At 32.5% G+C, this 27687-nt stretch overlaps 1 protein-coding gene across 1 annotated transcript; it reads left to right on the forward strand.

Annotated features, from left to right (window-relative positions):
* The first annotated feature begins 126 nt into the window (after positions 1-126).
* On the forward strand, positions 127-27011 carry LOC139521925 (failed axon connections homolog). Its single transcript, XM_071315686.1, has 6 exons — positions 127-294; positions 14434-14569; positions 16181-16377; positions 18372-18577; positions 19167-19283; positions 26429-27011. The coding sequence occupies exons 1-6, from the start codon at positions 215-217 to the stop codon at positions 26575-26577; spliced, it is 885 nt and encodes a 294-aa protein (XP_071171787.1). The 5' UTR covers positions 127-214; the 3' UTR covers positions 26578-27011.
* The last annotated feature ends 676 nt before the right edge of the window (positions 27012-27687 follow it).

The raw sequence follows: 27687 nt of genomic DNA on the forward strand, positions 1-27687 counted from the left end.
TATTTTGAAATAGTCATTTAGATGTCTTTTGCAATAAAACATTGTCGTTACATTTATTTCAATGACATGCGTGCTATTCTTCCCTTCATAATCTTGGTATCACCCAAATTATGCTCCGCCCAAATACCCACAATTCAATAACATGGTTTACTACACATGTTAAAGTTTACTACGAAAACAGTTGTGAATGAAATTTTAAGAACGTACCAACAACATGACATCGTTATTGTTATTGACTGGAACTGGTGTAGCTGCAACATTACTATTGGTTTTAATTGTTTTGATAATGAACAGGTAGGATAATTATGTTTTTTAAACGTTGGAAAAAAATACAAATTTATATATAATTGGAGATTTTTTTTCTTAATTTTTTCTCCTCAATTATATATATTGTTTTCGCAACCAGTTGTCAAAAGTGAAAAGCTTCCATCTGATCTCTCGCAAACTAAATTAAATGATGATATGTATTGAAGTTTTTCGTGAGAAATGTTATTTTGATATTTAAATTATTAGCCGCTAATTCGGAGAAAGCGGTATTTGTATAGTATATGCTATAAAAATATGAATATACAAATACTTGTAGGCTTGTTTTAAAAAATAAAATATCATTATCAAGAATAATTGTTGATGCTTGACAGCATATTTAGACATAATTCACTGTTTTATATTTCTATTATTCGCAATAAATGCTTTTATTATTCCTCGCATAATTGAATTTAGGTCAAGGTGCAGCCAACTGACCAGACGTTGACCATAGACAATGTTAACCTCGGGCCAAGTGGACAGTGTCATACTGTCATATTGAAAAGCGTCTATCAACTTTAAACAAAATTAAAACATGTATGCAATGTATTTAACGTTGTGTAGAATGTCTGTGCAATTTCTATAGGGGAAAAAACGCGACCTAATGCAATTATATGTTTCTGTCACATAGTTTGCCGCGTGATAAACATATTGTATGTCACATAATGTTTATCATTTAATGAAATTTCTGTTGTTCTTGGCACGAAGAACACCATATGATCGAATTTTGAATCAACAGAATCATAATATCAGCCGGTAATCATTATGCTGCAAAAAGGCCCTGCTCTTCACGGAAGCCCCGTGAGTTCGCCGTAAGGGTTTTCAGGTCAGGTTCGTGTTACTCAATCATTATTTTTCTGTGTAGTTTTTTGTAAACTATTAGTTGCCTGTTAGTCTTTTGAGCCTTTGGTTATGATATTGTCTTTCATTCTAAAGAATATTGTTCATGTTGTTTTGATTGCTCAATTGTATTAATAACGGTACCAATTTTTATGCACCAGATGCCCATTTCGACAATCAGTATCTCTTCAGTGATGGTCGAGGCCAAAATATTTGAAAAACCAATGCGTTTTAAAAGACATGAAGATCTATAAATTAAAAAGGACAATAAAGTTGGACAAGGAATCAGAGCTTTGCATAAAAGTTTAATAACAACAACATCCGTATTTTCATGGCTACTGTGCAGGTGATAGATACCCTCGGGGACTATCACTCCACCAGAAGTGTTTTCTCTTTAAATTTTTGATGGGAAGATATATTTGTTTTGTGTGTAGTATTTTAGTGTTCATCCCATATATTCGAATTCAGAATCTATCTAGGCTACTTCATATATACTTGAATTTGAGCAGAAGATTTTGGGATACGCCAATGAGAGAACAACATAAGAAACCAATAAAAAAATTAAGTGGTTAATATTTAAGAAATGTATATATATATATATCCGTTGAAAAAGACGAACGGGTGAAAGCCAAGGGATATTCAAATTCATAAATCGGGGACAAACTGGCAACGCCATATCAAAAAAACGAAAAACGACCAATAGACAAACAACAGACTCAGCAAAACGAATCTGCCAACTAAAAAAAACGGTATGGTCTCAGGTGCTCTTGAAGGGGAAACAAACCCTACTCTACATATGGCACCCGTTTTTTTCAAGTGCTCGTGTAAGTACAAACTCGGTGATACGTCTAATTAGGTGATCTCGCATTATGTTCTTACACTTTTGTGAAAATCTGTTAATTTGAAAAAAATAAATGCGATACTGAAATTAAGGATTTTTTTGTCACAATGGGTTCGATAAAGATATCTCAAAATCAGTCCCCCAAAGATAATAGTTTTATTGTAAGTATACAAAGATAATTGGAACCTTTTGTGGAAAAGAAAATTACTTCAACCATGATACTGAACGATTGAACAATTCGTAAACGTTTTTGGATGCTCAAAATAAGTTTACGAAGTATGGATCGAGTTTGCAGCTCATTGTTGAAGGTCGTACAATGACCTGTTGTTGCTACCTTCTATGTCACTTGATCTCTGGTCCATGAAGAGTCCAGTGTCTTATTTGCAATCATACCACATCTTCTTAGTTTTATAATGAGATACAAGGATATGAAATTTCAAAAAGCAATGAAAAGTAGACCAGAAAATGAAATGAATCGGTCACCTTTGTAAACATAATCTAGGCAAAGAATATCAGTCTCTCTTTAATTATAGTCACATCCATGTATATATATACATAATATATATATGCCATTTGCAGTCATATTAACAGCTTTAATTTGTTTTTTATTCAAAACGAGCAATTTTCTGTAAAATCGGTTATTACTGATGTCTCGACAAAATTTATCGTTTTGCATAAACATCAAAAGTAATAAAAATATCTAGTCAGGTGATGATTTATTGTATAAATGTTATGTATGATGTAACAAATTACACTTGATTTGTCAAACCAATTGTGTGATGTCGTTGTACAGTATATATTGTTGGTGTCAGGGGCGGATATAGGCGGGGGTATGGCGGGCGTGCCCCCCCCCCCCCTAAAATTTGCAAAGCATGGGGTGTTTTCTAACTTATTTAAGTATCAGAAGAGACCATTCCATCTTTCTTAACATTGAAAGTATATAAAACAGTCAGTTTAACAGAATCAACGTGATTATCAATCAACTGACCTACGATTTATTTAAGTTCTATAATATATACCTAAAAGGAAGGTGTCAAACGCGGAGCTGCGTTTTGATAACAAATAAAATAGGGTTTTAGCAGTCAAATTACAAACAATTGTTACATTGTATTTGCGGTTTTTATAATCAATTTCTTTGATAATCGAATTTCCAAAGCATCCCTAACGGCCCTATTACTCACTTTCACAATTTCATCATGGCACGGGCCAAGAAAACAGTCCAGGTGAGATTCTTTCTTAATGTAGAAATACTGTTTCAAGCGAAAGGTTAGTTTATAATTTGTATCTCTGTGTCTTTATAAATTTCTTAGTTGTAACCTTGAAATTTTTTCCGAATTATGTACCGCATTATTACATGCATGGGATCCTCAGAAAATAAACATAACTACGTAAATGCATCACATTCTAATTTTATGTGGTTTGTGTCGAACACAGTATATATAAAGTCTGGCACGACCTCCGAAAATCGAAAAAGTGAAAACAGATATCTTATGAAAGGACAATTCAAAATCACGGAGTAAAGTAGAAATTTTCGTTTGCAAAATCTAATACAAGTATTGGTCAGGTGAGCTGTTGTGATCTGTAAAATCGTCTCACCTTGCCCGTCTATCTGTCAACTCTTCACATTTCCGGGAGTGTTAAAGTAATTGTTAAGGTGAACCGATTCCATTTCACATTATTGAAACCATGTACAATCGGCTTTGACACATTGACCGGCGATGTGCAAACAAGGGTTATTTCTTTTTGTGATGTTTCTGTATTTCTTTTTGTCACAACTACCAGCACCATGTCTTTCAAGGATTAGTTGAGATATTTATTACCTGATATTGCTATATAGATCATCTTACAATAAGTGCTGGTGTCTTGATTGTAGATTGGTTTGCATAGGAACACAGAATCAAAATAAAATGTTCGCATGGTCTTCAGATTCTGTTTTGGGGCTGCAGCTTTATAACTGTAGCTATATAAACTCATATATGCAATATGAATCTCTTAGTGCGTAAGTTAGGAGTGTTAGAAGATTGTTGTAGATTTTTTTAATTTGTAGGAGACCTTTCCATCATAACTTGAAGTTCTTCGCGGAACAGGAACATATATATATACATATTGTTTTACATCTGTCCGTCCATCCGTTAGTCAGTCACTAGTGATTGTAGATTGTTGACAGGGTGGATTTAGGCGGTTTCTGCTAGAAACTTTAATTTCTCGCTAATTTTACCTCACAATAGTTCGATATACCTACATTGCAACCCTTTAGAAGAATATTTCAATAATTTTACCTAAAAAAAATTGGCGCCCCCCCCCCTAATCTGAAATCCTGGATCCGCCCGTGGGTGTTGCAGTCAGTCACATTTACATTCACATTAAACTAGGGCAATTTTGATTATGGTAGATAATTTGCATTATTATGATAAATGACTTGTAGACTGAAACATTTTATCAGACGACGACGAGGGTGTTTTTTACGACCTTGACTACCCATGAGAGTCTTGCATGGTTTGACAGTGATCTGACTAAATGTATCGAGAAACAGAAGAGCAGACCAGTCCCCTTTCAAATGATAAATGTGCAGATTGGATAGAAATATTACAACGGTAGTGTTTCAAACAGTATAAACAAACATCCGCAAATGTCTTTCCATCTCAGCTGCTAGAAGTGTTAATAATTCTAGCCTTTTAACTTGTTTCCTGACTGCTATTTATATTGATGATCTTGTTTTAGATTTTGCAATAAATCATATGGAAATAAATTCAATGGAATTATCATTTTTGGAGTGTTAAAAACTCTTTGAATATTTGTGATAAACTACTTTCTGTTATTTATAAAAATATGAAATAAGAACATCAATTAAAAAACGAATGCGACTTATCACTGAATTTATACTTGTCATGAATAAGTAGATTGTTGCCATGAGGGAGCAGGATCTGAGATCACACCGGTTTTCGTTTGGTTCATGTTGCTCAGTCTTTATATTTCTATGTAGTATTTTGTGGACTGTTTTCGTGATGAATATAATAAAAATGAAGTCTTAATTTAAAGTGCGTTTCTCAATTAAAAGCTGTATAGTTTTCAATGAGACCCTAAAACAAACTATACATGCATGCATGCAGTACACATTCAACAGCAACGTACATCATGCAATCGGGGTTTTGATTTTTTTCGCAATTTTTTTCATTTGCGCCATTTTCTTCACTTTCGGCAATATTGTTTTTCGCTTGTGCCAATTTACACGAAAATACAAGTTATGATACATTTAAGTTGTACAGAATTTATTGACATTATGAAATAAAAATACCCCTTCCATCTTTCCTCGGCTCACCATGGGAAGTTCATGTAGAAGTTTGATTTCGTGCAGGATAAGTTAATTGTATAAATTTATAAAACTATAGTGGGGTGCTCATTTTCGCCATAACTTTCCGTGTTTTCTGCAGTTAATGTTCAGGTCTTTATGTTTTTGAAGTATAATGATATTTCTATATGAAGATAACATCAAAAGCAAAATATTCTTTACTGTAATACGCGTTTCTTTGAAAAAAAAATCATCTGAAAAGTTAGATTAAAGTCTATTTGAAATTTCCTGATGTTTTGTCAAAGGGGGACACATATTCGCCGTTTTTACACATCTATTTAAAACCAAATAACTGCAGCTTTAAACAATATTTATCAAATCAATTTCATAATAGATGAATAGCAGACATATCAAAGGTGTAAAGAACGGAAATTTAGGGCAATCAGTCAAATAATTACTAAGAAATACTTCTTTGAAATTGTGTTTTTCATTCAGGAAATTTGACCGAAAATCCACGGCGAATATGAGCGCCCCACTCTATATGCATTACACGTAAATAAGCCTTTTGTGCTAGATGAAAACGACAACACTATTTTCGATGAAAGGATTTATTGAAACTTTTTACATTGCTTGTTTCAAAATCTATGGGAAAAGATGCTTGAGTCATAACCAAATGTTTTTGCTGACATTTTAGACTGCATATTTGAAGTTCCACGTGATACGATAACCTTATTGTCGGTTTTGTTGCAAATAGGGCATTCAGAAGAGAAACGTTGTTACCATATCCACGAATGGTGTACATCTGATAAAAATATTTTGGTGTTGATGTGTTTCCCTCGGTTTTAGTTTGTAACCCGGATTTGTTTTCTCTTAATCGGTATACTACTGTTGCCTTTATTGGACAGCCCTTGATAGTTTCGTTATAAATATTTCTTTTATATCCTAACGCATCCATTTTTAACTTAAATAATAAAAATAATTATTTCGCTTTCATGTCTTTGTTTTGACGGTCACAAAGCTGATAGATCTGTGAACACCCTGCCTAGTCTTTGGCAAAATTGCATGGGGTATCTTTATGTCTCTCCCTGTGAAGCATTCCTTAAATCTCTTGGTTGAGGGAGATTTTCCAACATTCGCCATAATAGCGTATTGTCCGTATTATATCGACTTGTGTTTTTTTTTTTTTTTGTAATTTGGTATATGTTTTGTTAAAGTCAAACTGAAAGTCTTTATTTATTTTAACATTGGACAAAATGTTTCTTTTAAAATGACATTGTATATTTGAGTGTAGGAATCCCAATATTTCAAATAAATATATCCAACGTGAAAGGTGAAATTTGAAACTAGGAGAAAAGTTTTTGGGCTGTATCAGTGATCACAAACGTATTAATGTTACACTTTAGGTCGAACTTATATGTGCCAACTTTTCCTTTCTTGAGTATTTTAAATTTTAAATAGATAGGAAAATAGATAGAATTTACAGAATTTGGCAAAAATACATCGATTAAAAAGAAAAAAATAACATTTTACTCGGATTACCTTTATAAGGATCAAAGTTAGATTCATTTTTTTTCAACTTTGGGTTAAATACAGTTTAAGATACAAGATCAAACATATTCTTTGGAAACAAATACGAAGAATGGAAACCAAATACAGTTGTATTGATGAAGTCTTACGGTGACTTATAGTTGCTTTCCTCTTCATCATTTCGACTCTGCTGAATAGTTTATCCCACATCTCTGTATTTTATACAGTGTACTATACGTGTACTATTTTACCAATTATACATAAAGGAATTTGTATCGAATTACATTATAACTCATTCGTTAAGCTATTATGGGTAGATCATTCAGACATGTCTATATCTATTGGTAACATTGAAAAATATTCAAATTTAAAACAAGAGTGATCAAAATAATTGCATACTGAAAAAGACATGCAAGAGCCACCAAACTCGTAACTCGAAAACAAATAGACAACGCCATGGTAAAATAACGAAAAACGACATAAAGACGACCAACGCAACGTAGAAGACTAAAGACTGAGCAATACAAACCCACCCAAAACCAGGGGTGACGACAGGTGCTCCGGGAGGGAAAGCAGATTCTATACCACATGTGGCACCCTTCGTGAAGCTGCTTGGAATCTGTATAATCCAATTTTTAAGAACGTTATTTGCAACTTTGTAGTGCATCCCATTTTAAAACAGCTAGTGTTTGTTTCTATACCCAGCTGGTCATTTCAATGATATCATTGGATAACACACAGGTACGTGTTGCATATAAAGCCTTTTGATTTTAGGCTGATCAAAAAGGCCATTAAACCTTGCAACCCATTAAAAACAATAAATACATATTTAATTAAATTAATGAATCAATTTTGTTCCCTTTTTTCATAAACAATATGTAGGAAAACCCCGTGAATTTCGGTTAGACTTCAAAGGGCATGTTTCTTCGTGACGTCGGTCACAAAAACAAAATTGGAGGACAAGAATTTGAATTCATTGTTGAGTTTTTCGGGGGAAGATACACAGAGCATAGCCATGCTTATATAACATTCATATTATGGCTTTTTTTACTAAAGGAAAGAAATGCACATTTATACCCCGAGGGGTTGAAGGTATATTATAAAGATCAGATCAGTTTCACTTACAAATTGCAACTAACTAACTAACTAACTAATTTTATTCAGTATAAAATCCAGTTCAAAAGGATCATCGCTGAAACACATAAACACATATAAAAAACATATCCAAAACAAAAATAAAACATAATAGACAACAATTTTGACACTTATAACAAGCAAGAGACAAAACTCACATTTCAATATTATGCAATTATTCCCACTGATGAATGTCTAATCAAAATATATTTGTCTATAAATATAAGAAATCTGGTGAGAACATCAGTCTCCGAACAGTTCATTAAATATTAAAATTTATCAAAATTATCTAAATTGCAAAAACATGGTATAATATTAACAATGTCATCATAAAACTTTTCCCTCTCCTCGTGATAGAGGTTGCATTCACATATGAAATGAAACTCATCTTCAATTTTGATATCAATACAATGTGTACATATTCTTTGATCCAAAGGCGTTTTATTATATCTGCATTTTTCAATGTGTAAATTGTGTAATGTAGCTCAAATCTGGGAAGTCAATCATTTAGTTGTTATATATAAATGAAAATAATTATAATTGGCGCAAATTAGATCATTATTTTATTGGCGCAAATGATACCTATAGTTTTGAAAATTAGGTGGCGCAAAAGAAGTATTGGCGCAATTAATTTGTGGCGCAAATGAGTTACTTTTTGGCGCAAAAAGATATCGCCCCAATAAACACTGATTATCAAGCAAGGACTGGAGGTTATATAACCTCCTTATAACTATTGGGCGATATCTTTCCGTTTATTGACCATGTAGTAGAAATAATACCGTACCCAATACGAAAAGAAAAAGAAAGCAAGTGAGTGATTCGCCAATTCAAAACTTGAAAAAATAGAGAGAAAAAAAATAAAAGAGTAATCAGATTAAAAGTTATAATAATGACGTTTCACAGTTTTCACACATAAAGCATTTACATAAAAAGAGGTTAAAAGATAAAGAATAATTTGAGGTTCAGGTGGGAGAAACATTACATAAATGATTTCATTGCTTATAGTTTCAAATGGCAGTTCCTGTAAAATGGTGTTATTTATTCTTTTATTAATTTTAGACATCACGAACGGTTAATTTTGGCTGCTTAACGTGAAATCTTTCATTTAATCAATACTAAATGGTAATTAGATTAATGATGTTGCCGTCAGAAACTTAATACCATGCATATATAAATAATAAATGAAAGTCAGCCTACATTCGGAAAATTAGTCGGCTGTTTCTTCAATATTTAGAATTGAACTTTATTCAAGAAAGATACTGCATGTGCTTATATAAACAATATTAACTTTTGTCAAGAGCACCATTGAAATTAAACAGCAATATAAAATACCGTATAAAATAAGGAGGTATGATACGTTTGTAAATCTGACAACTATCCACAAGAGACCAAAATTCAGTAGATATTCCATAGTAACTACAAGTCACCGCACGGATTTTAGCACTGAGCAAGCTATAAAAGGCCCCGACATGACCAAATGTAAAACAATCCAAAACAAGATTTATGTACAACATAAAAAACGAAAAACAAATATGATATAGCAACAGACGACAACAACCGAATTAGGTCCTTGTGACCAATTTCACAAAAAAGGAATTTCGACTAAGGTTGATCGTAAGTCATGGACAATTCAGTAAACTAGCTTACGATCATCTTTAGTCGTTTTTGAGAAACTGATCACCGGACTTGGGACAGGCCCATACAGAATGCGGCGGGGTTAAATATGTTTTCAGGCGACAAATCTTTCCTTAACATAGGACAGTGGTGTAACAACACAACATAAGAACAAGCTGTAGTTCATGGTGTATACACCTTCCATTAAAGTTATAAAATTGTAGCAAGGTTAGTAGTCCAAGCATGAAGTTTGACTATAATTGTCAGTGAAAGAGCTTTTACGGAATCTTTACATAAAAGAGCTATTATAATTCTTAATTCTTAATATCTAGCACTAGATACAAAAAACTCTATCCGTTTGCATATTTCAAAGGTAGACTGCAGAAGTTTGTTGTCTATGTAGTGCTAGCGAATTAAATGTATTGTAATGCATTTTTCTCTACGTCATGCAGATAAAATGCCTGATATTGAGCACGTTTTCTATATACAAATACATGTGTGGTTTCCCGCCCAATATCTTTCAAATTTAGAACGAGTTTGAAACATTTTTTCTTTACATTTTCCTACGAACACTGCATAAGTCCACATGCCTTATATTAAATTCTATTGTTTTTGATAATCATTTCGCTCATGTCAGTTTGCATATCTTCTTCATCAAATTCTAAAACAATAGGATATCTATGCTGACTTGTGAATAAAAGTTTTACTTATATTGATGTATTTATTATATTTGTAAGTATATATATCTTTTGGGTTTGTTGTTGATTCTCCCTTTCAATAATGTAAACAGCCTTGAGAGCTATCATCTCATGCGTTAAGAAGCATGCACTGGGTGACATAGAGTAGAAGTTCAAGTTGACCTCTAACCTGGCTATATTTCCCTGTGATTCACATGGCTATTTAATTATCCAATTAAGTTCGAGAAATTTAAGATTAATAAGCGAGAATTGAATTGACATTAGAGAGTTCATTTTCATTTTTTTTTGTGTCATTCTACCTTGTTTTCAGCAGTTTTTGTGTATTTGGGTTTTCATTGGGAGTCCAACCTCATTTCCGTTTTGGATATGGAGGATACCGGTACCATACTAATTAGTGCTTCTTGAAAGAACGAGTTTGAAACTTGTTGAACGTCATTATTGAGTTTTTGTCAAAGAAAACTTCATAATTCACAAAAGAATAAAAGACAGTTGAACTACATACTTAATCCACTCTATATCTTTACAGCCGATTTCATTGAGTGTGTAGCCAAACGGGTAATATCTTTGGTTAGCTTTCTTGTTATCTGAACGGTGACATCATTATTAGGTAAGGTATACTCCCCTCCTTTGGAGTAGCCTAGTCCAACGGACAGATAGATTGGTTATCTGCTGGACTAGTCTACTCTTAAAAATGGATAGTTTACCTGACCTAACAATGACTTCACGGTTCAGCTAACAAACAAGTTAACCAAAGATATTACCTTTGGCTTCACACTCAATGAAATCGGCTGTAATAGAATATCAAAAGTCAGTGCCACTAGGTGGTGTGTCAGCAACTTTGTCTTTTTACAGACATGCATCCTTCCCCATGCAGCAGCATTAGGAAATTGAGGCTTCACTTACTTGGTTCACAGTGCTACATGCCATCATGATAAAAGGCAAGTGGTGATCCCCGTCTTTACGATTTTCATCCACATACATTGCTAACCTTATAATTTTGGAGGGTGTGTTTGTACTTTCGACCATAACGTAAGTTTGTGGTCCGACTTGCCTTTTTCTAAAGGAGAAATGTCCCCATAATTTGACTGGTAATGCATTTTCAGGCACAATGATGCTTTGATTTACTTGGCTACTTAATTCCATATTGCAGCTTAACATTAATTTTGTTTACTAGTAATTGGTTGAACATACTCTACTTTAAAATTGAGAATACTACTTTTAATTTTGGTTTTACGAGCGAAGCGATTTTGGCATTAAAAAGGATAATCACATTTGAATTCAGCCAAATGTTCTTAGCAACCTTCTTGATTCCATAAAATTCCACAGTATCTTCACTTCTACAAAAATATCCGAAAGGCATACGTCAGTACAGAATCTGTACGATGGACCGTAACACAGACATTGTTAAAGGCCGCATAGATTTTTGATTTGATCTCAATATTTGCAACATCTATATCAAATCGGCAAGTTCAATAGATGCTCTATGTTATAATGGAAGGCTGTTCTCAAAATACCAAAAATTTCCCAATATCAAAAACAAAACGTGAAAAATATTTCCGCATAAACAAAGTTAGATCTTTGTTATACCCACGTTAACCAACACCCTTAAGAAATGATTTGCTTATATTTTCATCTCCTTAAAAAGTTTAATTTTCACATCTGATCCTCTGTCAATAAACATATTATTTTCTGTGTTAAATAACTATTTTGATCTGAGGGTCACTGATGAGTCTTATGTAGACGAAACGCACGTCGTCGTATTAAATTATAATCCTGGTACCTTTGACAACTATTTAAACATTACAACATTCGTATACCTGCAATATTTGGATAAATGAGATACTAACATCGGTAAATACTGTACAATTTACTTTAACATAACATATTTAAAGACGGCCTTGCAAAGTTTTCAAAAGTATTTGGACTGAATTTGTGACCAACAACTGAGTTCGAGCTAATTTGAATTATCAGACTCACCATGATCTACATACAGTCTGAATTGAGAAATATTTCTACATGATAGAAATAGATAACAGGTCACAGTCATAAGAGAATGTCATTTTTGTATCTTTTGTTAAAACTTCAGTTTCATCATCTGATTCAACTAGTAACCATTAGACATGTACATTCATTAAAAAAACATAAATGTGGCGTGGTCAATTGCAAAAAAGAGTTGGCTAAAATCAATTTAATTATCTTTCATCTTGATTAATGTTGACATTTTAACACGGTACGCGGGATGCGCTGTAGAGCTGCAATAATATAGATAGGTTTATCAAAATATTCAGTTACAAAAAGCAAGGTTTAGTGTAAGATAAACAACAGTTGTTAAAATTAATGATTTGGAGGGAAAGAAGAGACTGTTTAGTTTTAAGCTAAGCATATCAAATAGACACACGGACTTCCACTAAGAGATTATATTTTTGATCCCTCATTGTATATTTTACATGTTATATGAATATTAAAGATGTATACATTGTTCAAACTGGATACATATGATAACTACTTTAGAGGATTAATATGAAGAAATCTGATGTAGACGTTTAGAACTGTTTCCTTTTATTGACGGATAAAGACCATACGATACAAGTGTTATATTGACCATCGTGACCCATAATCCAAAAATGAATATTATACAGTAACATCTGTGCGATGGAAGCTAAAAACCTCGACGTAACGTTTTGAGAATGTCCTGGCTTGTTCTTATGTGAAAACACTTGAGCTCGTTGTACGTCATTTTACTATTTGGATGGAATATCTAAAAAGAATGCATGACGAATTTTATAAACTGCTTTTCAAAAAAAATAACGAAATAATGCATGGCTTTTTCCAAGAAGGAACTAATAGTATTTAATTCAAATATGAAATTACCATGAGAAAGTAAAATAACAAAAATACCGAACTCCAAAAGAAATAAAAAAACGTCCACATCAAATGAATGTACATATATTGTTAGTGTGATGGACGTTAATGTCATTTCCCGATTAATTAAGATAATGTAAGTATTGTCACTCATACAGAATGAAAAAAAGTGCAAGTTGACCAATACAGATTTCCATAGCAACTGCATTATGGTTTTAATCAATTGTTGATCAGTATATAGACTACACTGAACTAGTAACATATTTCTTTAGGGCCATCTGAAGGACTCCTCTGTGTGCGGGAGTTTCTCGCTGCATTGAAGACCCACTGGTGGCCTTCGGCTGTTGTCTGCTCTATGGTCGGGTTGTTGTCTCTTTGACACATTCCCCATTTCCATTCTCAATTTTATAAACTGTCGTAAAAACTAGGAAGTCAACACGCCCATCTTGCTGTTTTTATTATGCCCCACCTACGATAGTAGAGGAGCATTATGTTTTCTGGTCTGTGGTTCCTTTCGTTCGTTCCTCCGTCCGTTCGTCCGTTCGTTCGTCCCGCTTCAGGTTAAAGTTTTTGGTCAAGTTAGTTTTTGATGAAGTTGAAGTCCAATCAACTTGACACTTAGTATACATGTTCCCTATAATATGATCTGTCTAATTTTAATGCCAAATTAGAGTTTTTACCCCAATTTCACGATCCACTGAACATAGAAAATGATCATGCGAGTGGGGCATCCGTGTACTTGGGACACATTCTTGTTGGAAATATTTTGTAAGTAGAAACAACTTTATTTACTTAGAGAAAGCATATTAATGACATTTAAAAAAATAACCACTCTATTGAGGCTTGCCTCATTCTCAAGGAGCTAATGTGCAATAAAATGCATGGATAGCAAGTAGATGCAAGTATCAACAGTGTTATTAAAAAGAATAAACTATTTGTTATTTTTAAATTCCCTAAATGAAACCAGTGAATCTGTAAAAATTGTTCTCAATTATGTCAGTGATTTTGTATATTCCATGGTCCGCAAATTAGGGGTTTTATGAATTCCATAATTAATTCAGTTAATCACCTGATTTTACAAATCAACTACAACTTTTATTTTTTTAGAACATTATGAACAGGAGAACTAAAAAACTAAAAAAGACCTTATAACAAATATTTATAAGCTAACTTGCATATTCTCATCCTATCTAGTTAAACTGACAAAACGAATTTTTGTTTCATAATAAGCAATATGGTTCTGCAAATGTCATAGTTAAAATGTTAGCTAAACCAAATGAATGCTCTTCATATATGTATTTTAAACTTCTATGTCTTCATTGCAGACGTAGACCGAAAAGTAATGTTCCTCCCGGAGTAGTTGTACTGTATCAGATAGGAAGGGGCAACTTTGCGCCAAGTATCTCACCATTCCCGCTGAAATTAGAAACATTCCTCAGAATGACAAAGATTCCGTATATGGTATGTTTAGCTAGTAAGAATGACAGAGATTCTGTATATGGTACGTTTAGCTAGTGAGGATGACAGAGATTCCGTATATGGTACGTTTAGCTAGTTAGTATGACAGAGACTCTGTATATGGTACGTTTAGCTAGTAAGAATGACAGAGATTCTGTATATGGTACGTTTAGCTAGTGAGGATGACAGAGATTCCGTATATGGTACGTTTAGCTAGTTAGTATGACAGAGACTCTGTATATGGTACGTTTAGCTTTTAAAAATGACAGAGATTCTGTATATGGTACGTTTAGCTAGTAAGAATGACAGAGATTCCGTATATGATACGTTTAGCTAGAAAGAATGACAGAGATTCCGTATATGGTACGTTTAGCTAGTATGAATGACAGATATTCCGTTATATGGTATGTTTAGCTAGTAAGAATGACAGAGATTCTGTATATGGTATGTTTAGCTTGTGAGAATGACAGAGATTCTGTATATGGTACGTTTAGCTAGTAAGAATGACAGAGATTCCGTATATGGTACGTTTAGCTAGTAAGAATGACAGAGATTCCGTATATGGTACGTTTAGCTAGTAAGAATGACAGAGATTCCGTATATGATACGTTTAGCTAGAAAGAATGACAGAGATTCCGTATATGGTACGTTTAGCTAGTATGAATGACAGATATTCCGTTATATGGTATGTTTAGCTAGTAAGAATGACAGAGATTCTGTATATGGTATGTTTAGCTTGTGAGAATGACAGAGATTCTGTATATGGTACGTTTAGCTAGTAAGAATGACAGAGATTCCGTATATGGTACGTTTAGCTAGTAAGAATGACAGAGATTCCGTATATGGTACGTTTAGCTAGTAAAAATGACAGAGATTCTGTATATGGTACGTTTAGCTAGTAAGGATGATAAGATTGCATATGGTACATTTGGATAGTTAGAATGACAAAACAGTCCGTTTGTGAGTGATAGGTATAACTAGTAAGAGTGACAAGTTTTTCATGTATGGTACGTTTGGCCGGTAAGAATGATAAAGATTTCGTATTATATGTATACGTTTAGTTAATGTGAATTAAAACGGAAGGAGAAACCCCATCATCATCTTCAAATGCCTAAAAAAAGAGCAAATATGTTCCACAAAAACACTGTGCTCTGTACAAATTACAAGATAGAATAAGAGGAGAATATTAGAACTTGTTGTCTATTAATTAAAAATCCAAGACTAGTGAAAAAATATGTGTTAGAAATACATTGTAAATCTTTTGCTTGTATGTAGTCAGGTTCGGTAAAGTGACACAATTGAAGTAATTCGTGAGCAGAAGAAATCATTATCAATTCAGAATTGAATAAACTGACAAACATAATTAAGTTAGGCGAATACGTGAAGGTGTCAATAAGAAATAGCCAAATTTTAGGAAAAGAAAGCACAGTTTATGAATCAACTAGAAATGAATGGAGTGCATATACATCGTCTAGCAAAGGTAGTAGAAAAAAGAAAAGACTGAAGAAATTTTACAGAAGATGCATGCATAAAATGTGAATAGGTATCATTCACCTAACACTAAAAATGCTCATGTAATCTTTTTTCATAAATATTATCTTTTATACTCCGTAGAATGACCACAGTGGTAAATTTTCATCGAAAGGCAAAACACCCTGGATGGAGTACAATGGAAAGCCAATAGCTGATTCGCAGTTTTGTATAGAATATTTGAAGAAAGAGAAAGAGGTCGACGTAAACATACACTTGAATAAAGACGAGATCAGTATAGCTAAAGCTTTCCAGAGACTTACAGAGGAAAACTTGTACTGGTAGGAATAACTGAAATTTACATGCTTAAATAGAAAAACAGACATGATTTATAACACACCTTTATAAAATTGTCCGTTCATTTAGTAAGAAAAAGTACAATAACAAAAATACCGAACTAGAAGGAAAATTCAAAACGGAAAATCCCTTATCAAATGGCAAAATCAAAAGCTCAAACAAATCAAACGAATGGATTACAACTGTCATATTCCTGTGTTGGTACAAGAACTAAAAGATTCAATTCCCTCAGACATAGTTTACATTAGGCAGATTTGCAGGAGTTCGTGAATGTGTGTTTGTGTAACTTGCATGTTAAGTCTTTTAAAGTATCGTCTTATTCTAATAAAGAAACTAGTCGGACGTATGAAATACAAAAGTCGTTTTGTAATTTTTATGTAAAACTAAGTGCTCAAAGAATCATTCTAATCAACATAAGAAAATCTTAACAAAATAACGTATGCGTATAGAAGCACAAAACTGATGATTTTGTACACACTATTTATTTACTTGGACGAAATGACGCACATCAGAATCCATCCCAAAGATGAATTATCCTTAGGTCCTGTCTCAAATCTCGCATGAAGTTAAATAAATGGAATCATAAGAATCATGAGCTAACATATTTTTTTAATCAGAGTATATAATCAAAGCGGGCTCAAGAAAACAGTAAAAGTAAGCTAAAGTCAAGGTTGTTACAATCCCTTCTAAACATGATGTGCAAAAATAACAAAATATGTTAACTATTTTTGATCGCATACTTATAAGACTGTTTCAAAATTGCTAATCATTTTCTGAATTTTACCATTTTATTTTCCCTATTTTAAAAGAAATACACTTTATATTAAAAAAAGAGGCGAAACATACCAAATGCATAAGTGAAAATTAAACTGACAACACCATGACAATAAAAATAAAACACTACCAAAAGGCAAATAACGATTTGATAAAACACAACATTGAAAACTAAAGAATGAGTAACATCTACCTAACTAAAATCGGGAATTATCTCAGGTTCTCAGCAAGGGTAGATCTATTCTGCTAAATATGTAGCACCCGTCGTGTTGCTAATAAACGAACCAGTACTAAACTGGTGATAAGTTTAATTTTGTAGATCACATTTGGGGAGAAAAAAAAAGGACGGGATTATGGTAACAACAACAGGAACATATCCGTCGTCATCTGTGAAATTGATTTTCCATAACGTTCAACCAGCTCATGTTGGTGACCGTTAAATTTCTGGAGGCTAATTTATTAAGTTCACCACTTAAAACGCTTGGATTCAATTTTCTTTGTGAACATAGCCGCTCTATTAAGGAAACCATGATAGGAAATACAAGATGTAGAGTTAACTGTATCTGTTGTATCCTTTATTTCAAGATCGATGAATAGTTGCGTTAACATAGTCACCAAGCTTTGAATTATTTAGTGGATATAGCAGAAAGTGAATTAAAGGATAACACTAGCTTCTTTCTCTTTCTTCTTAAGGAGCACCAGTTTAAAGTCAGCCTCATAACTTTATTATGTTATGCACTTTATATTGTCCTACGAACTACTTTATACAAATAATTTTGACTAAAAGTGTATAAGTGATATTCATGAAGATTTAATATTCAGTTCATAATGTCTAATGACATAATACGTATATAAAGCACACTCACCGCCGTCTATCAACTCATGTAGATTGCTATTTTTTTTTTATAATATTTGTTGAATATTATGTTACCACTTTCATGTAAACATTACATATATTATGTCGACTTTTGAATATTGTACAATATCGTGTTGCAGTTATGCATTGTTTGGTGGCATTAGATCCAATTTTTCGTAATTGTAGCATAGTTTTTTACCAATGCATATTTTCTCATGAGAAAGATGTACATATTGCATACAATCGGTCGACTTTAAGGAATGTATTCTAATGTCTAAGTCTGTCAGATATATCATAATATTGTGTTACGCTTTTACATGTGATTTATTGTTTTTGTTTACTTTCCAGGACAATGTGTATAGAATCATTTGGGGGAGATGTGTCAGCAGTATCATCAATCATACCTTATACAGGCCTTAAATTATGGTTAACGGTAAAGTTTTTACAGAGAGTAATAAAACAGGAGACATGGGGACACGGAATGGGGCGACATACACCTGACGAAGTATGGGAAATCGCTGTTCATGATATGACTGCTATTAGTAACTTCTTAGGTAACATTCTCATATTAGGCTATAAAGTTTCATTTGTATTCCTCCATGTAGAAGGAGGATGTTAAGATATGTCTATAAAAGAGAGAGAAAAAAACAGCTAAGAGGGATTTCTATTTAAATTGTTTTACCAAGGGTAAAAGCTTTTATTTCAAATGAATAAGATCTTAATAAACATCACTGATATAAAAGAAACTTTTGAATTGACAAGTAAATAAAACATACATCGATAACACACCCAAATATTTAACTTGGAAAGATGCGCACTTTGGACGTTGCATAATTCTTGTGAGTTATTTGCTTAATGACACGCAAATGAAATACTTATTAAACAATATAACTTAGTTCGTTTGGAGGACGAATTGTAAGTAAACACAATTTAAAGATGACAAGAGAAGTCCCACATTTAATTAAAAAATTAGGACGTAATCTTCAGTCACAAACAAACACTCAGTGCAATCAGACAAAACTTACAATAATATAAGTGTTTGAGAGAGAGAAAATGTAGCAGTAGAATTGTTAATCGTAAGAATACTTCTTACTAAGATGAGTTAGTTTTTTATCCGTCATACATCGTATATTTCTGTTGTAGGTGTAAAGAAATTCTTTATGGGTGATGAGCCTTGTGAAGTTGATTGTGTATTATTTGGTATGCTGGTCATGATAATATACAATATGCCTGGATCAAAACATCAAAAATTTGTTACAGGTATTTATTCAACAGTAATGTTAATGTAAGGATCAATCTATACTGAAGCTAATCAGTGTAAAAAATGAAAACAACACTTTAGAATTTTATGCATCCGGTCCCAATCGCTCTTCTGAAATAACCATTATTATGAGTACTTGATTCCGAACAATTTTTAGGTCAATGGCAATATGTATAAATGACCTACCAATAATATCCAAATTCAGAGAGACATAAGGTGAACTGAAAACTTCAGAGATTATATCAATCTCAACATGAAGATAAATAAGTTACGTCGATGGTGTAATCTAGGCAATCTGAAGATAGTTGAATTTTTTAAGATTAATATATGTAATCATTGAGCGCCATTGATGAGTCTTATGTAGATGGGACGTATGTTTGTCGTATTGAACTGTTAGCCTTGTATCTTTGACGAGTTTTTATAACCAATGGAGCGAAGACAATTGTTGTGGACGTTTCATTACCCCATGCAAAGATTTCATCAGCCACGTAGTCATTGCTATGCTGAATTGATTTTAGTACCAAGGTCTTTATTTATATATATAAACTGTTCATATCATCTTTTTTCTACACCCTTGCAAAAGCGTTTCCTTTTAGAATATTTAATTTTGAATGCTCTTAAAATGAAAAATAACACAAAAAAATGACATACACAAAATGTGTGTCTGAGGCGTTTTTCTGTGTTAACCTTTATCAGGAATGATCAAACCCAATTTTTTTAATGATAAAATCATAAAATATAACTAGGATGTTTTACTCTCAGTCAAATTATAGCACTAGAATGGTTTCGATCAACTTTTTGCATTTTTCTATGTTATCTTTGCTGAGTTTTTCTAATCTAGTTATGTGAATAAATAACCTTTCCTCTTTATCTCGAAGGGCATACGATACAGTTACAGGGGAGATAATGACGTTGCTAACGCAAATTGTTATTTTCGCGACGTCAAACTATGACTTATCGGGAAAAGATTCAGTTTTCGACTGATTTTTATCATTCAAACTTATCTAACTTGAAAACGAGTTCATGGACCCCTCTTTTTAAAATTCCACTTGGTTTGGTTACGTAAGAAGATTATGTGTGCCAATTTTCATGAAACGTAAATAGTGCAATTTTTTTCAATTTGATAAATATACAGCAAAAAATGACGGTTTTTTTTCTACATTCGTGAACATTTGATAGATATGATTTATTTGAAAAACAAATTGCACAAATTTAAAGGACATTTATATAAAACAGAATTTACAAATAATTTAACAAAAAACAGCTTGTGTTTATCTGTTTAAACAAAAAAGTTATGTATTTCTGTCGAAAGGAAAATTACGTTCACAAAACCGAATTTTGAGCAAATATATAAAATTTGGACCTCATTTTACTCAAAAAGTAGATAAAAGTAGCACATGAAGGTAATTTTTTTTATAACATATTTGATTTAATCGGGCAAAAAATAGCCAATATGCAAATTGTCAGCAAAATTTAAATACGGGATCAAAACTGTATCGTATGCCCTTAAGGTATTACACAGATGTTTTCTCTAGATGAAGTCATTTTGTTCCAATAATGTGCATGTGCCAACAGCATCAGTTATTTCTCTCGAAATGTCAACTGATGCATTTTCAATCACTAAACCACCAAAAACAAACGGGAGGGTTCTGAGGAACTTAAGGTTTCAACTGCGATTGCCTCTGTCAGTGTCAAAGTGAAACGAAAGTACAAATTCGCGGACAACATTAATTCAGTGATGCCACAATTTGAGAAAACAGGACTTGATTGTGGCAACATACAGCAATTGGAATATTTCCGTTGTCATCTGGAGCACATATATTCCACAATGGCCAACCAACAATGAATGATGTTCCGTAAACACAATTAAAAATGTCTCTAATCATAAATACTCTATTTACGTTGTTGATATTAATAAGTACTACCAAGGGAATAATTCAAAGGAAACTAAAGTGACAGGAAATGTATAAAAATTAATTACTGAGAAGCGAGTAGGCGAGCATTTAAATTATACTCGAGTACTGATTGCCATTCCTAATATACATGTATGTATATGTTACAGTAAATAGGTGAAATTAGGAATTACACGTAATTACTAAACATTTCAGTAAATACCTGTAATTACTAGCCATTTTAGTAATTACATGTATTTACTAGTTGTTTCAGTGATTACTGGTATTCACTGATTTTTTTTGTCATTTTTACAGCTATTTACTAACTTGATATTTTTGTTATAAAACTAAAGATATAAATCAAGATATCAATTAAGAAAGTAAAAGGGTAGGTATTTTAGGGCGAACTTAATTAGGGATTAAGGAATATAAGGCACATCAAAAGTGTATAATTTTTAGTGTTTGTGAACTGAAACTGGAAAATGATTGTTTAAACAGTTTTGAAACTCCCTAAAAATCATGTTCAGCATGCAAAATTATATCAATCCATTATTAAGAAATGCATTAAATTGTGAGAAGTTTATAGGCAACTTCGTGACCTCTTTTTGCTGATAGACATTCGATAATGCCAAATTTGGTTGAATAATTTTGATAGTTCTTAAAATCTCATAATTTCTTTAAATCTAAATCTCCATCAGACATACTTGCCCAATGACACAAATTAAATTCCTTTTACAAAATAAGTTTATTTAAGACTTCTTTTGTCAGACTGTTGCGATGAAGCTGACATTCTTCTCAAACAAATTTATACACTTTGATGGTGTTAAGCGTTACATTTCATATTTCTGTGTTTCTTTTTTTATGAGATTTTCAAGACCTCCAAACTTACGCTTATAAACCTGCAACAAAATTTTCTCATCGTTTTTACTTGTATTAGAATCATCTTTTTGTGGATTGTAAAAGTCAACTAATTGGTCCATCCCTTTTGTTTTACTTTCAATGTTGTCATTCTGTTTCTTTTTGTCGAAACTGCGACTATTGTCGCAAAAGCGAGACATAGCAAACCCTTCTGTCGTCAGTAGCGTCCACACATATTCACTATGTGGATAAAGTTCTTCACATTTTGATAACTTTCTTAAATTATCCTGGATTTCTATTAAACTTGAACAGAAGCTTGTTTATGATCATAAGATAATTTTCAATAAGTAAATTTTGTAAAAATAAAATTATTTTTTCCATATTTTACTTTAAAATGGACTTAGTTTTTATGTCAGTTAACATTACATTCACACTGTGGTTAAAGGTTTTAGAATTTTAATATTTTCTCAAAATATCCCGGATTTCTACCAAGCTTGGACAGTAGCTTGTATATGATCATAAGATGATACCCATAAGTAAAGTTTGTAAAAAAAAAATCCTTTTTCGTATATTCCTTATAAAAGGACTTCGTTTTTCCCCCCAGTTAATATTACATACACTCTGCAGGCTTTATTTAAACATTAATAAGATTTCATAAACCATCCTGGATTTTAACCAAATTTGAACAGAAGACCCTTACAGTACTTTTCAAAAGATAGTTTCTGGTGGAAAATTTTAATATTTTTCCCCATTTGTGATGAGCATGCGACTAACAGCAAAAGTAGGTGGTTACTGGTTCCGCGAAACCTTACAATTTTAAATCTGAATACATTGGTAATATATCTCCAGCTAGGAGTTGAATTGTAGGTCACATGCATACGTATTCATTGAGGTTCAATTATTCACTTGCAAGTGCACCAGTACCAGATTGATTGCTAAAATATAATTTCACTAATCTATATCATTTTTATTAATGATTGAACAAAAAAAAAATCATATTTTATTTTTTGTATATCTCGTAGCTAATGCTCCTATAACAAAAAGGTACATTTTAGGCTTATCACTTTTTTAAGAGTACTCACTGATGCTCTATAGTTGGTATTACCATAACTTTTAATCAACTGACCATATTACAACATTGTATTAACAGTTAGTAAATAGGTGTAAAAATTCATTTTAAAATTAGTAATTACTGGTAATAACTAGGCCATTTCAGGAATTACTTGTATTTACTAAGTGCATTGGGGATTACATGTAATTCCTAAATTTTAGTAATTACATGTAACTCCTAATTTCACCTATTTACTGTAACATATATATGTACAAAATCAACAGACAGGAACTACTGGAAAGGTACACAGTCAATTTTAAACATCGGTTATCTGTTATTGACCCCCAAATTACTTTTGTAAAGTTAGACAAAAAAACCTACTACACTGATAAAAACTGAGCTACAAGTCGATCGTAACTGCATGTTGTATCAATTAATGTTTCCGCCACTAAAACCAAGCCTTAAATATCAAACAAATTCAGATATCAGGTCATCTTCTGTTTTTGAGAGTAGATCGTGCGACAATGACTGCTTGTACAAAATATGTATCGTATATGCACTGAAATTAGTATAATTTGCTTCTTCACTCAAATACCGAAGTGAGGCAAATCGCCGAGCGGGGCGAGGCGAAAATATTTTGAGCCTTTTTTTTAGGGGGGTTCGGGTGCCTGAAACGGGAGAAGCTTATTTCAGCATTACTATTTATAATAAAAAACAAAAAAATATAACTGAAATGCGTTTTTTTCTTATATTAGCTAGCCTAGTAAGTAACAAAACAAGTTTCAATATTAAAGTTAATCTCTGTTGGTCAACCAAAACTTTCCGATTCTCCTGTGACCTGTACTATCGAAAAGCTTCAACACACGTTCTTATGTATATATATTTATTTATGTCCAACAGCAAGTTATAAGCTTCTAAAAGACGAGAACATGTAATAAGCATCAATTAGGATATATTTATTATACATAATCATTAACCATAAGAATAGGTACAGAGAAGACTAGACCAACCTTGTTACTTAACCGGATTTTTGACGTTCTAATGTCACAAGTGATCACAAGTTATCTGTAAACATTCCGCTGGAAGACATATCAACCTACATGTACATTTTTACCTGGACACATTATTCTACCAATTTTTAAGTCATTGGTTTGACCTACCGGGGTTCGAACCCACGACCTACCGCACTAGCACGCTAGCATACAACCAGACAATGCTGATCATAATCAGAAAAGAACCACGAAAAAAAGACTTTCAAACAGTACCAACAAGAATGTGTCCATAGTACACGGATGCCCCACTCGCACTATCATTTTACATATTCACTGGACCGTGAAATTGGGGTCAATACTTTAATTTGGCATTAAAATTAGAAAGATCATATCATAGTTAACATGTGTACTAAGTTTCAAGTTGATTGGACTTCAACTTCACCAAAAACTACCTTGACCAAAAACTTTAACCTGAGCTTCACACTATCTTCTTCTTTGTTCAGTGGACCATAAAATTGGGGTCAATACTTTAATTTGACATTAAAATTAGAAAGATCATATCATAGGGAACATGTGTACTAAGTTTCAAATGGATTGGACTTCAACTTCATCAAAAACTACCTCCACCAAAAACTTTAACCTGAAGCGGGACGAACGAACGGACGAACGGAGGCACAGACCAGAAAACATAATGCCCCTCTACTATCGTAGGTGGGGCATAAAAATATATTTCATACTTTTGTTAAAGATAAATGAAAATCATGAATTACCTTATACAGTAACATTAAAGACTTCCATAGAAAAGGCGCTTCATGATTTTGTTTAAATTAATTATAAATAATTATTATATTTTTGGTCAATGAATTATTTTATCGATTAACATTTGTTGTTCAGTGAGTTGATAGTGTAAACATTGGTAACTAAAGCTTTATCAATTCAAAAATAAACCAAGGAAAGTAATAAGCCAGCATACTTACAGGGGGTGTTTATACTCATGAGTTACCCTTTTCTTCTTTTTTTCTCTTTAAAGAACCCGTCTTCAACCAGTTTTGTAACGACATTAAGATTTGTTTCAATTTTTTTATTTTGATTTGTATTCAGAACACTTATTTCTTTACCGTCACCGCTATGGTAAAAGCTGCAATCGCTGCTGCCGATTGGACACACTATATGTAGTGTGCCGGTAGATAATTTGAAACTCGAAACTCGCATATTGATAATGTAAAATACATATTTAAAAAAAATGACACTTCTAAAGTTTGGTCGTCGTTTCAAAAGTGAGGCATTTGCCTCAGTTGCCTCCATTACGCTACGGCCCTGAAATTCAGAATTGAAATATATTGTTCAAGAAAAATAAGCCTGCAAACACGTCAATATCCAACCAACTGAGAAATATGAAATATGGGTATAATTTAATGATTATACTGATATGAGAAACGAATTCCGAACATATTAACATAAATAATTTTTGCAGCATATATATGAGAAAACTGAAATCATTAAGCATTTCATACAAAAACATCTAATACTGTTTTTCTGGGTTTCTTTTTGTTGGTTAAATATTGTTAATTTTTTGCCGTGATATAATATTGCTAAAATTGCGGTCGGAAAGGTTTCGATAAAATAGAATCTCGCTTTTTAAAAATTTACAGCATTTTCTTATGCAGCATTTCCTGAAATCCCTCATGTTTGTGCATTGTCAAGGATCACAATTTCGGATGCACACAAAGAGATGCTTATTCTGTTGATACTCATGAGCTGTTTTACTCCCATTTTTTAAGTAATTATAACTGTAGGCATTTTAATAAATCCTCTAAGAACGCGCTTATATATATATTTATATGGAATTTTCAAAAAATTCAAAAACTAGAATCGGGTTTCGTACTGTTGCCAATTTCTATGTAATGGACGTGCAGTTGATTTTTTTTTTTAAATTGTCAATCAAAAATGTTTTAAAATTATCCGTTTGTTTCTACAAGTTTTACGGACTCTCTACTTCAACCTTTTTACCAGAGAAGGAAACAAAACTCATTGAATATATATATCAACCACCTAATAGATGTTTCCTAGAAAAATTCAAAGCAACATATTGCTCCATATATTTCATATTGTTCTATTGAAATGAAGAAAAAGAAAAAAGTATGATTTAATAAAATACATATTATGTCAGATAAATTAAATGCCATGTACACGGAAACCTTGAAATTATATTGTTATCCCCGTCAAAGCGGGACGGCAGGGAAGACACATTATAGCAATAACTTATATGATTTAGACTTCAATAAATTCATTATTTAAATTCCGCAAAGAAAAAACCATACATACTTATCTCATTACAATTTCATTTTCAGAAGCGCTTGGTAATTTAGTTTCTTATTGTGAACGAATGAAGAACAAATACTGGCCGGATTGGAATGACAAGCTTCTACCAAGCCCTACATATAAAGACGATAGTGACAAAATCTATTGGCATAAAACAGATAACTCTACACATTCGTAACCAGAACTGATCATTTGCAATTGATACAATTTTTGCAATGGGTAACCTCATTGACATGTTCATACTTAGTCATACTTGTTAGGATTTCTTTAAATACCATTTATTATTGAGGTTGACAATGCAAAGATGCAACGCGTCAATGAGTCATTATATATTTTCTTGGAATTCGTTATAGATTTGTGAGAAAAAACTATTGTATGTGTATTATCTTTATAATCATTGTAAAAAATGCAACATTTGAATCTCTCAAAGATATTACTACAGCTTGTATATGCAACGAATATATAAATCACAAACCTGAAATGGCAGATTGTACATATAACTACGCATCACCATATATAGTGTTCTCTTGATATATTGTTATAAACTTGTGTTGGTTCATATCGTTCAAATTTGTTTTTTGTAAATTGTTTTGTTATAAAATTGGTCGTTAATTTTCTCGTTTGATTTGTTTTACTTTTCTAATGTCGGTGCTTTTTATTGGTTTCTAAACGGTGTGTTTGCGGGCCCTACAAATTCTTACTATCACATCTTCTAACTGTGGTGGATAGTGTTTATTGGCAATCAATTTTCTTACCACATCTCCTCATCCTTATAATGGCGACCATCATAATACTACTCTGTAGATCGCTTATACTTATAAGATTAGGTAATTTGCATTAAAGATATTTGAATCTTTTGTTTTTCAAATGAAATTAAAACAACACCAACTGAAGAGTTATATGACTAAAAAGACATAAACAGATAGTCTAATCTATCTAAGGTAAACTTTGCCAGCGGGAGTTGGAACCTTTGTTTTATTTTGTATATTAAAATATAAATTTATAAATGGACAATTGAGATAGGTTTGTTATGAATAATATCTGACAACTGAGATATAATTACCTTCAGGGACTGATAGTCCACCAGCAACAGTATCTACCCGGTGCTGTAAAATACGAAAACAACCCATCATAAATTTTATGCGTCCGTTGCCCTTTCTGGTTTTGCTTTCATCGGGACCACTCAATGTATCAATTGTTTTTCAGCAAACATGTGTCATGGCTGTCAAAATGAGCTTATACATTTGAAACGTTTCTCTTGATATATTGTTGAAATTCTTGATAAATT

This window comes from Mytilus edulis, chromosome 4, assembly GCF_963676685.1.
Source record: "Mytilus edulis chromosome 4, xbMytEdul2.2, whole genome shotgun sequence".
NCBI lineage: Eukaryota > Metazoa > Mollusca > Bivalvia > Mytilida > Mytilidae > Mytilus > Mytilus edulis.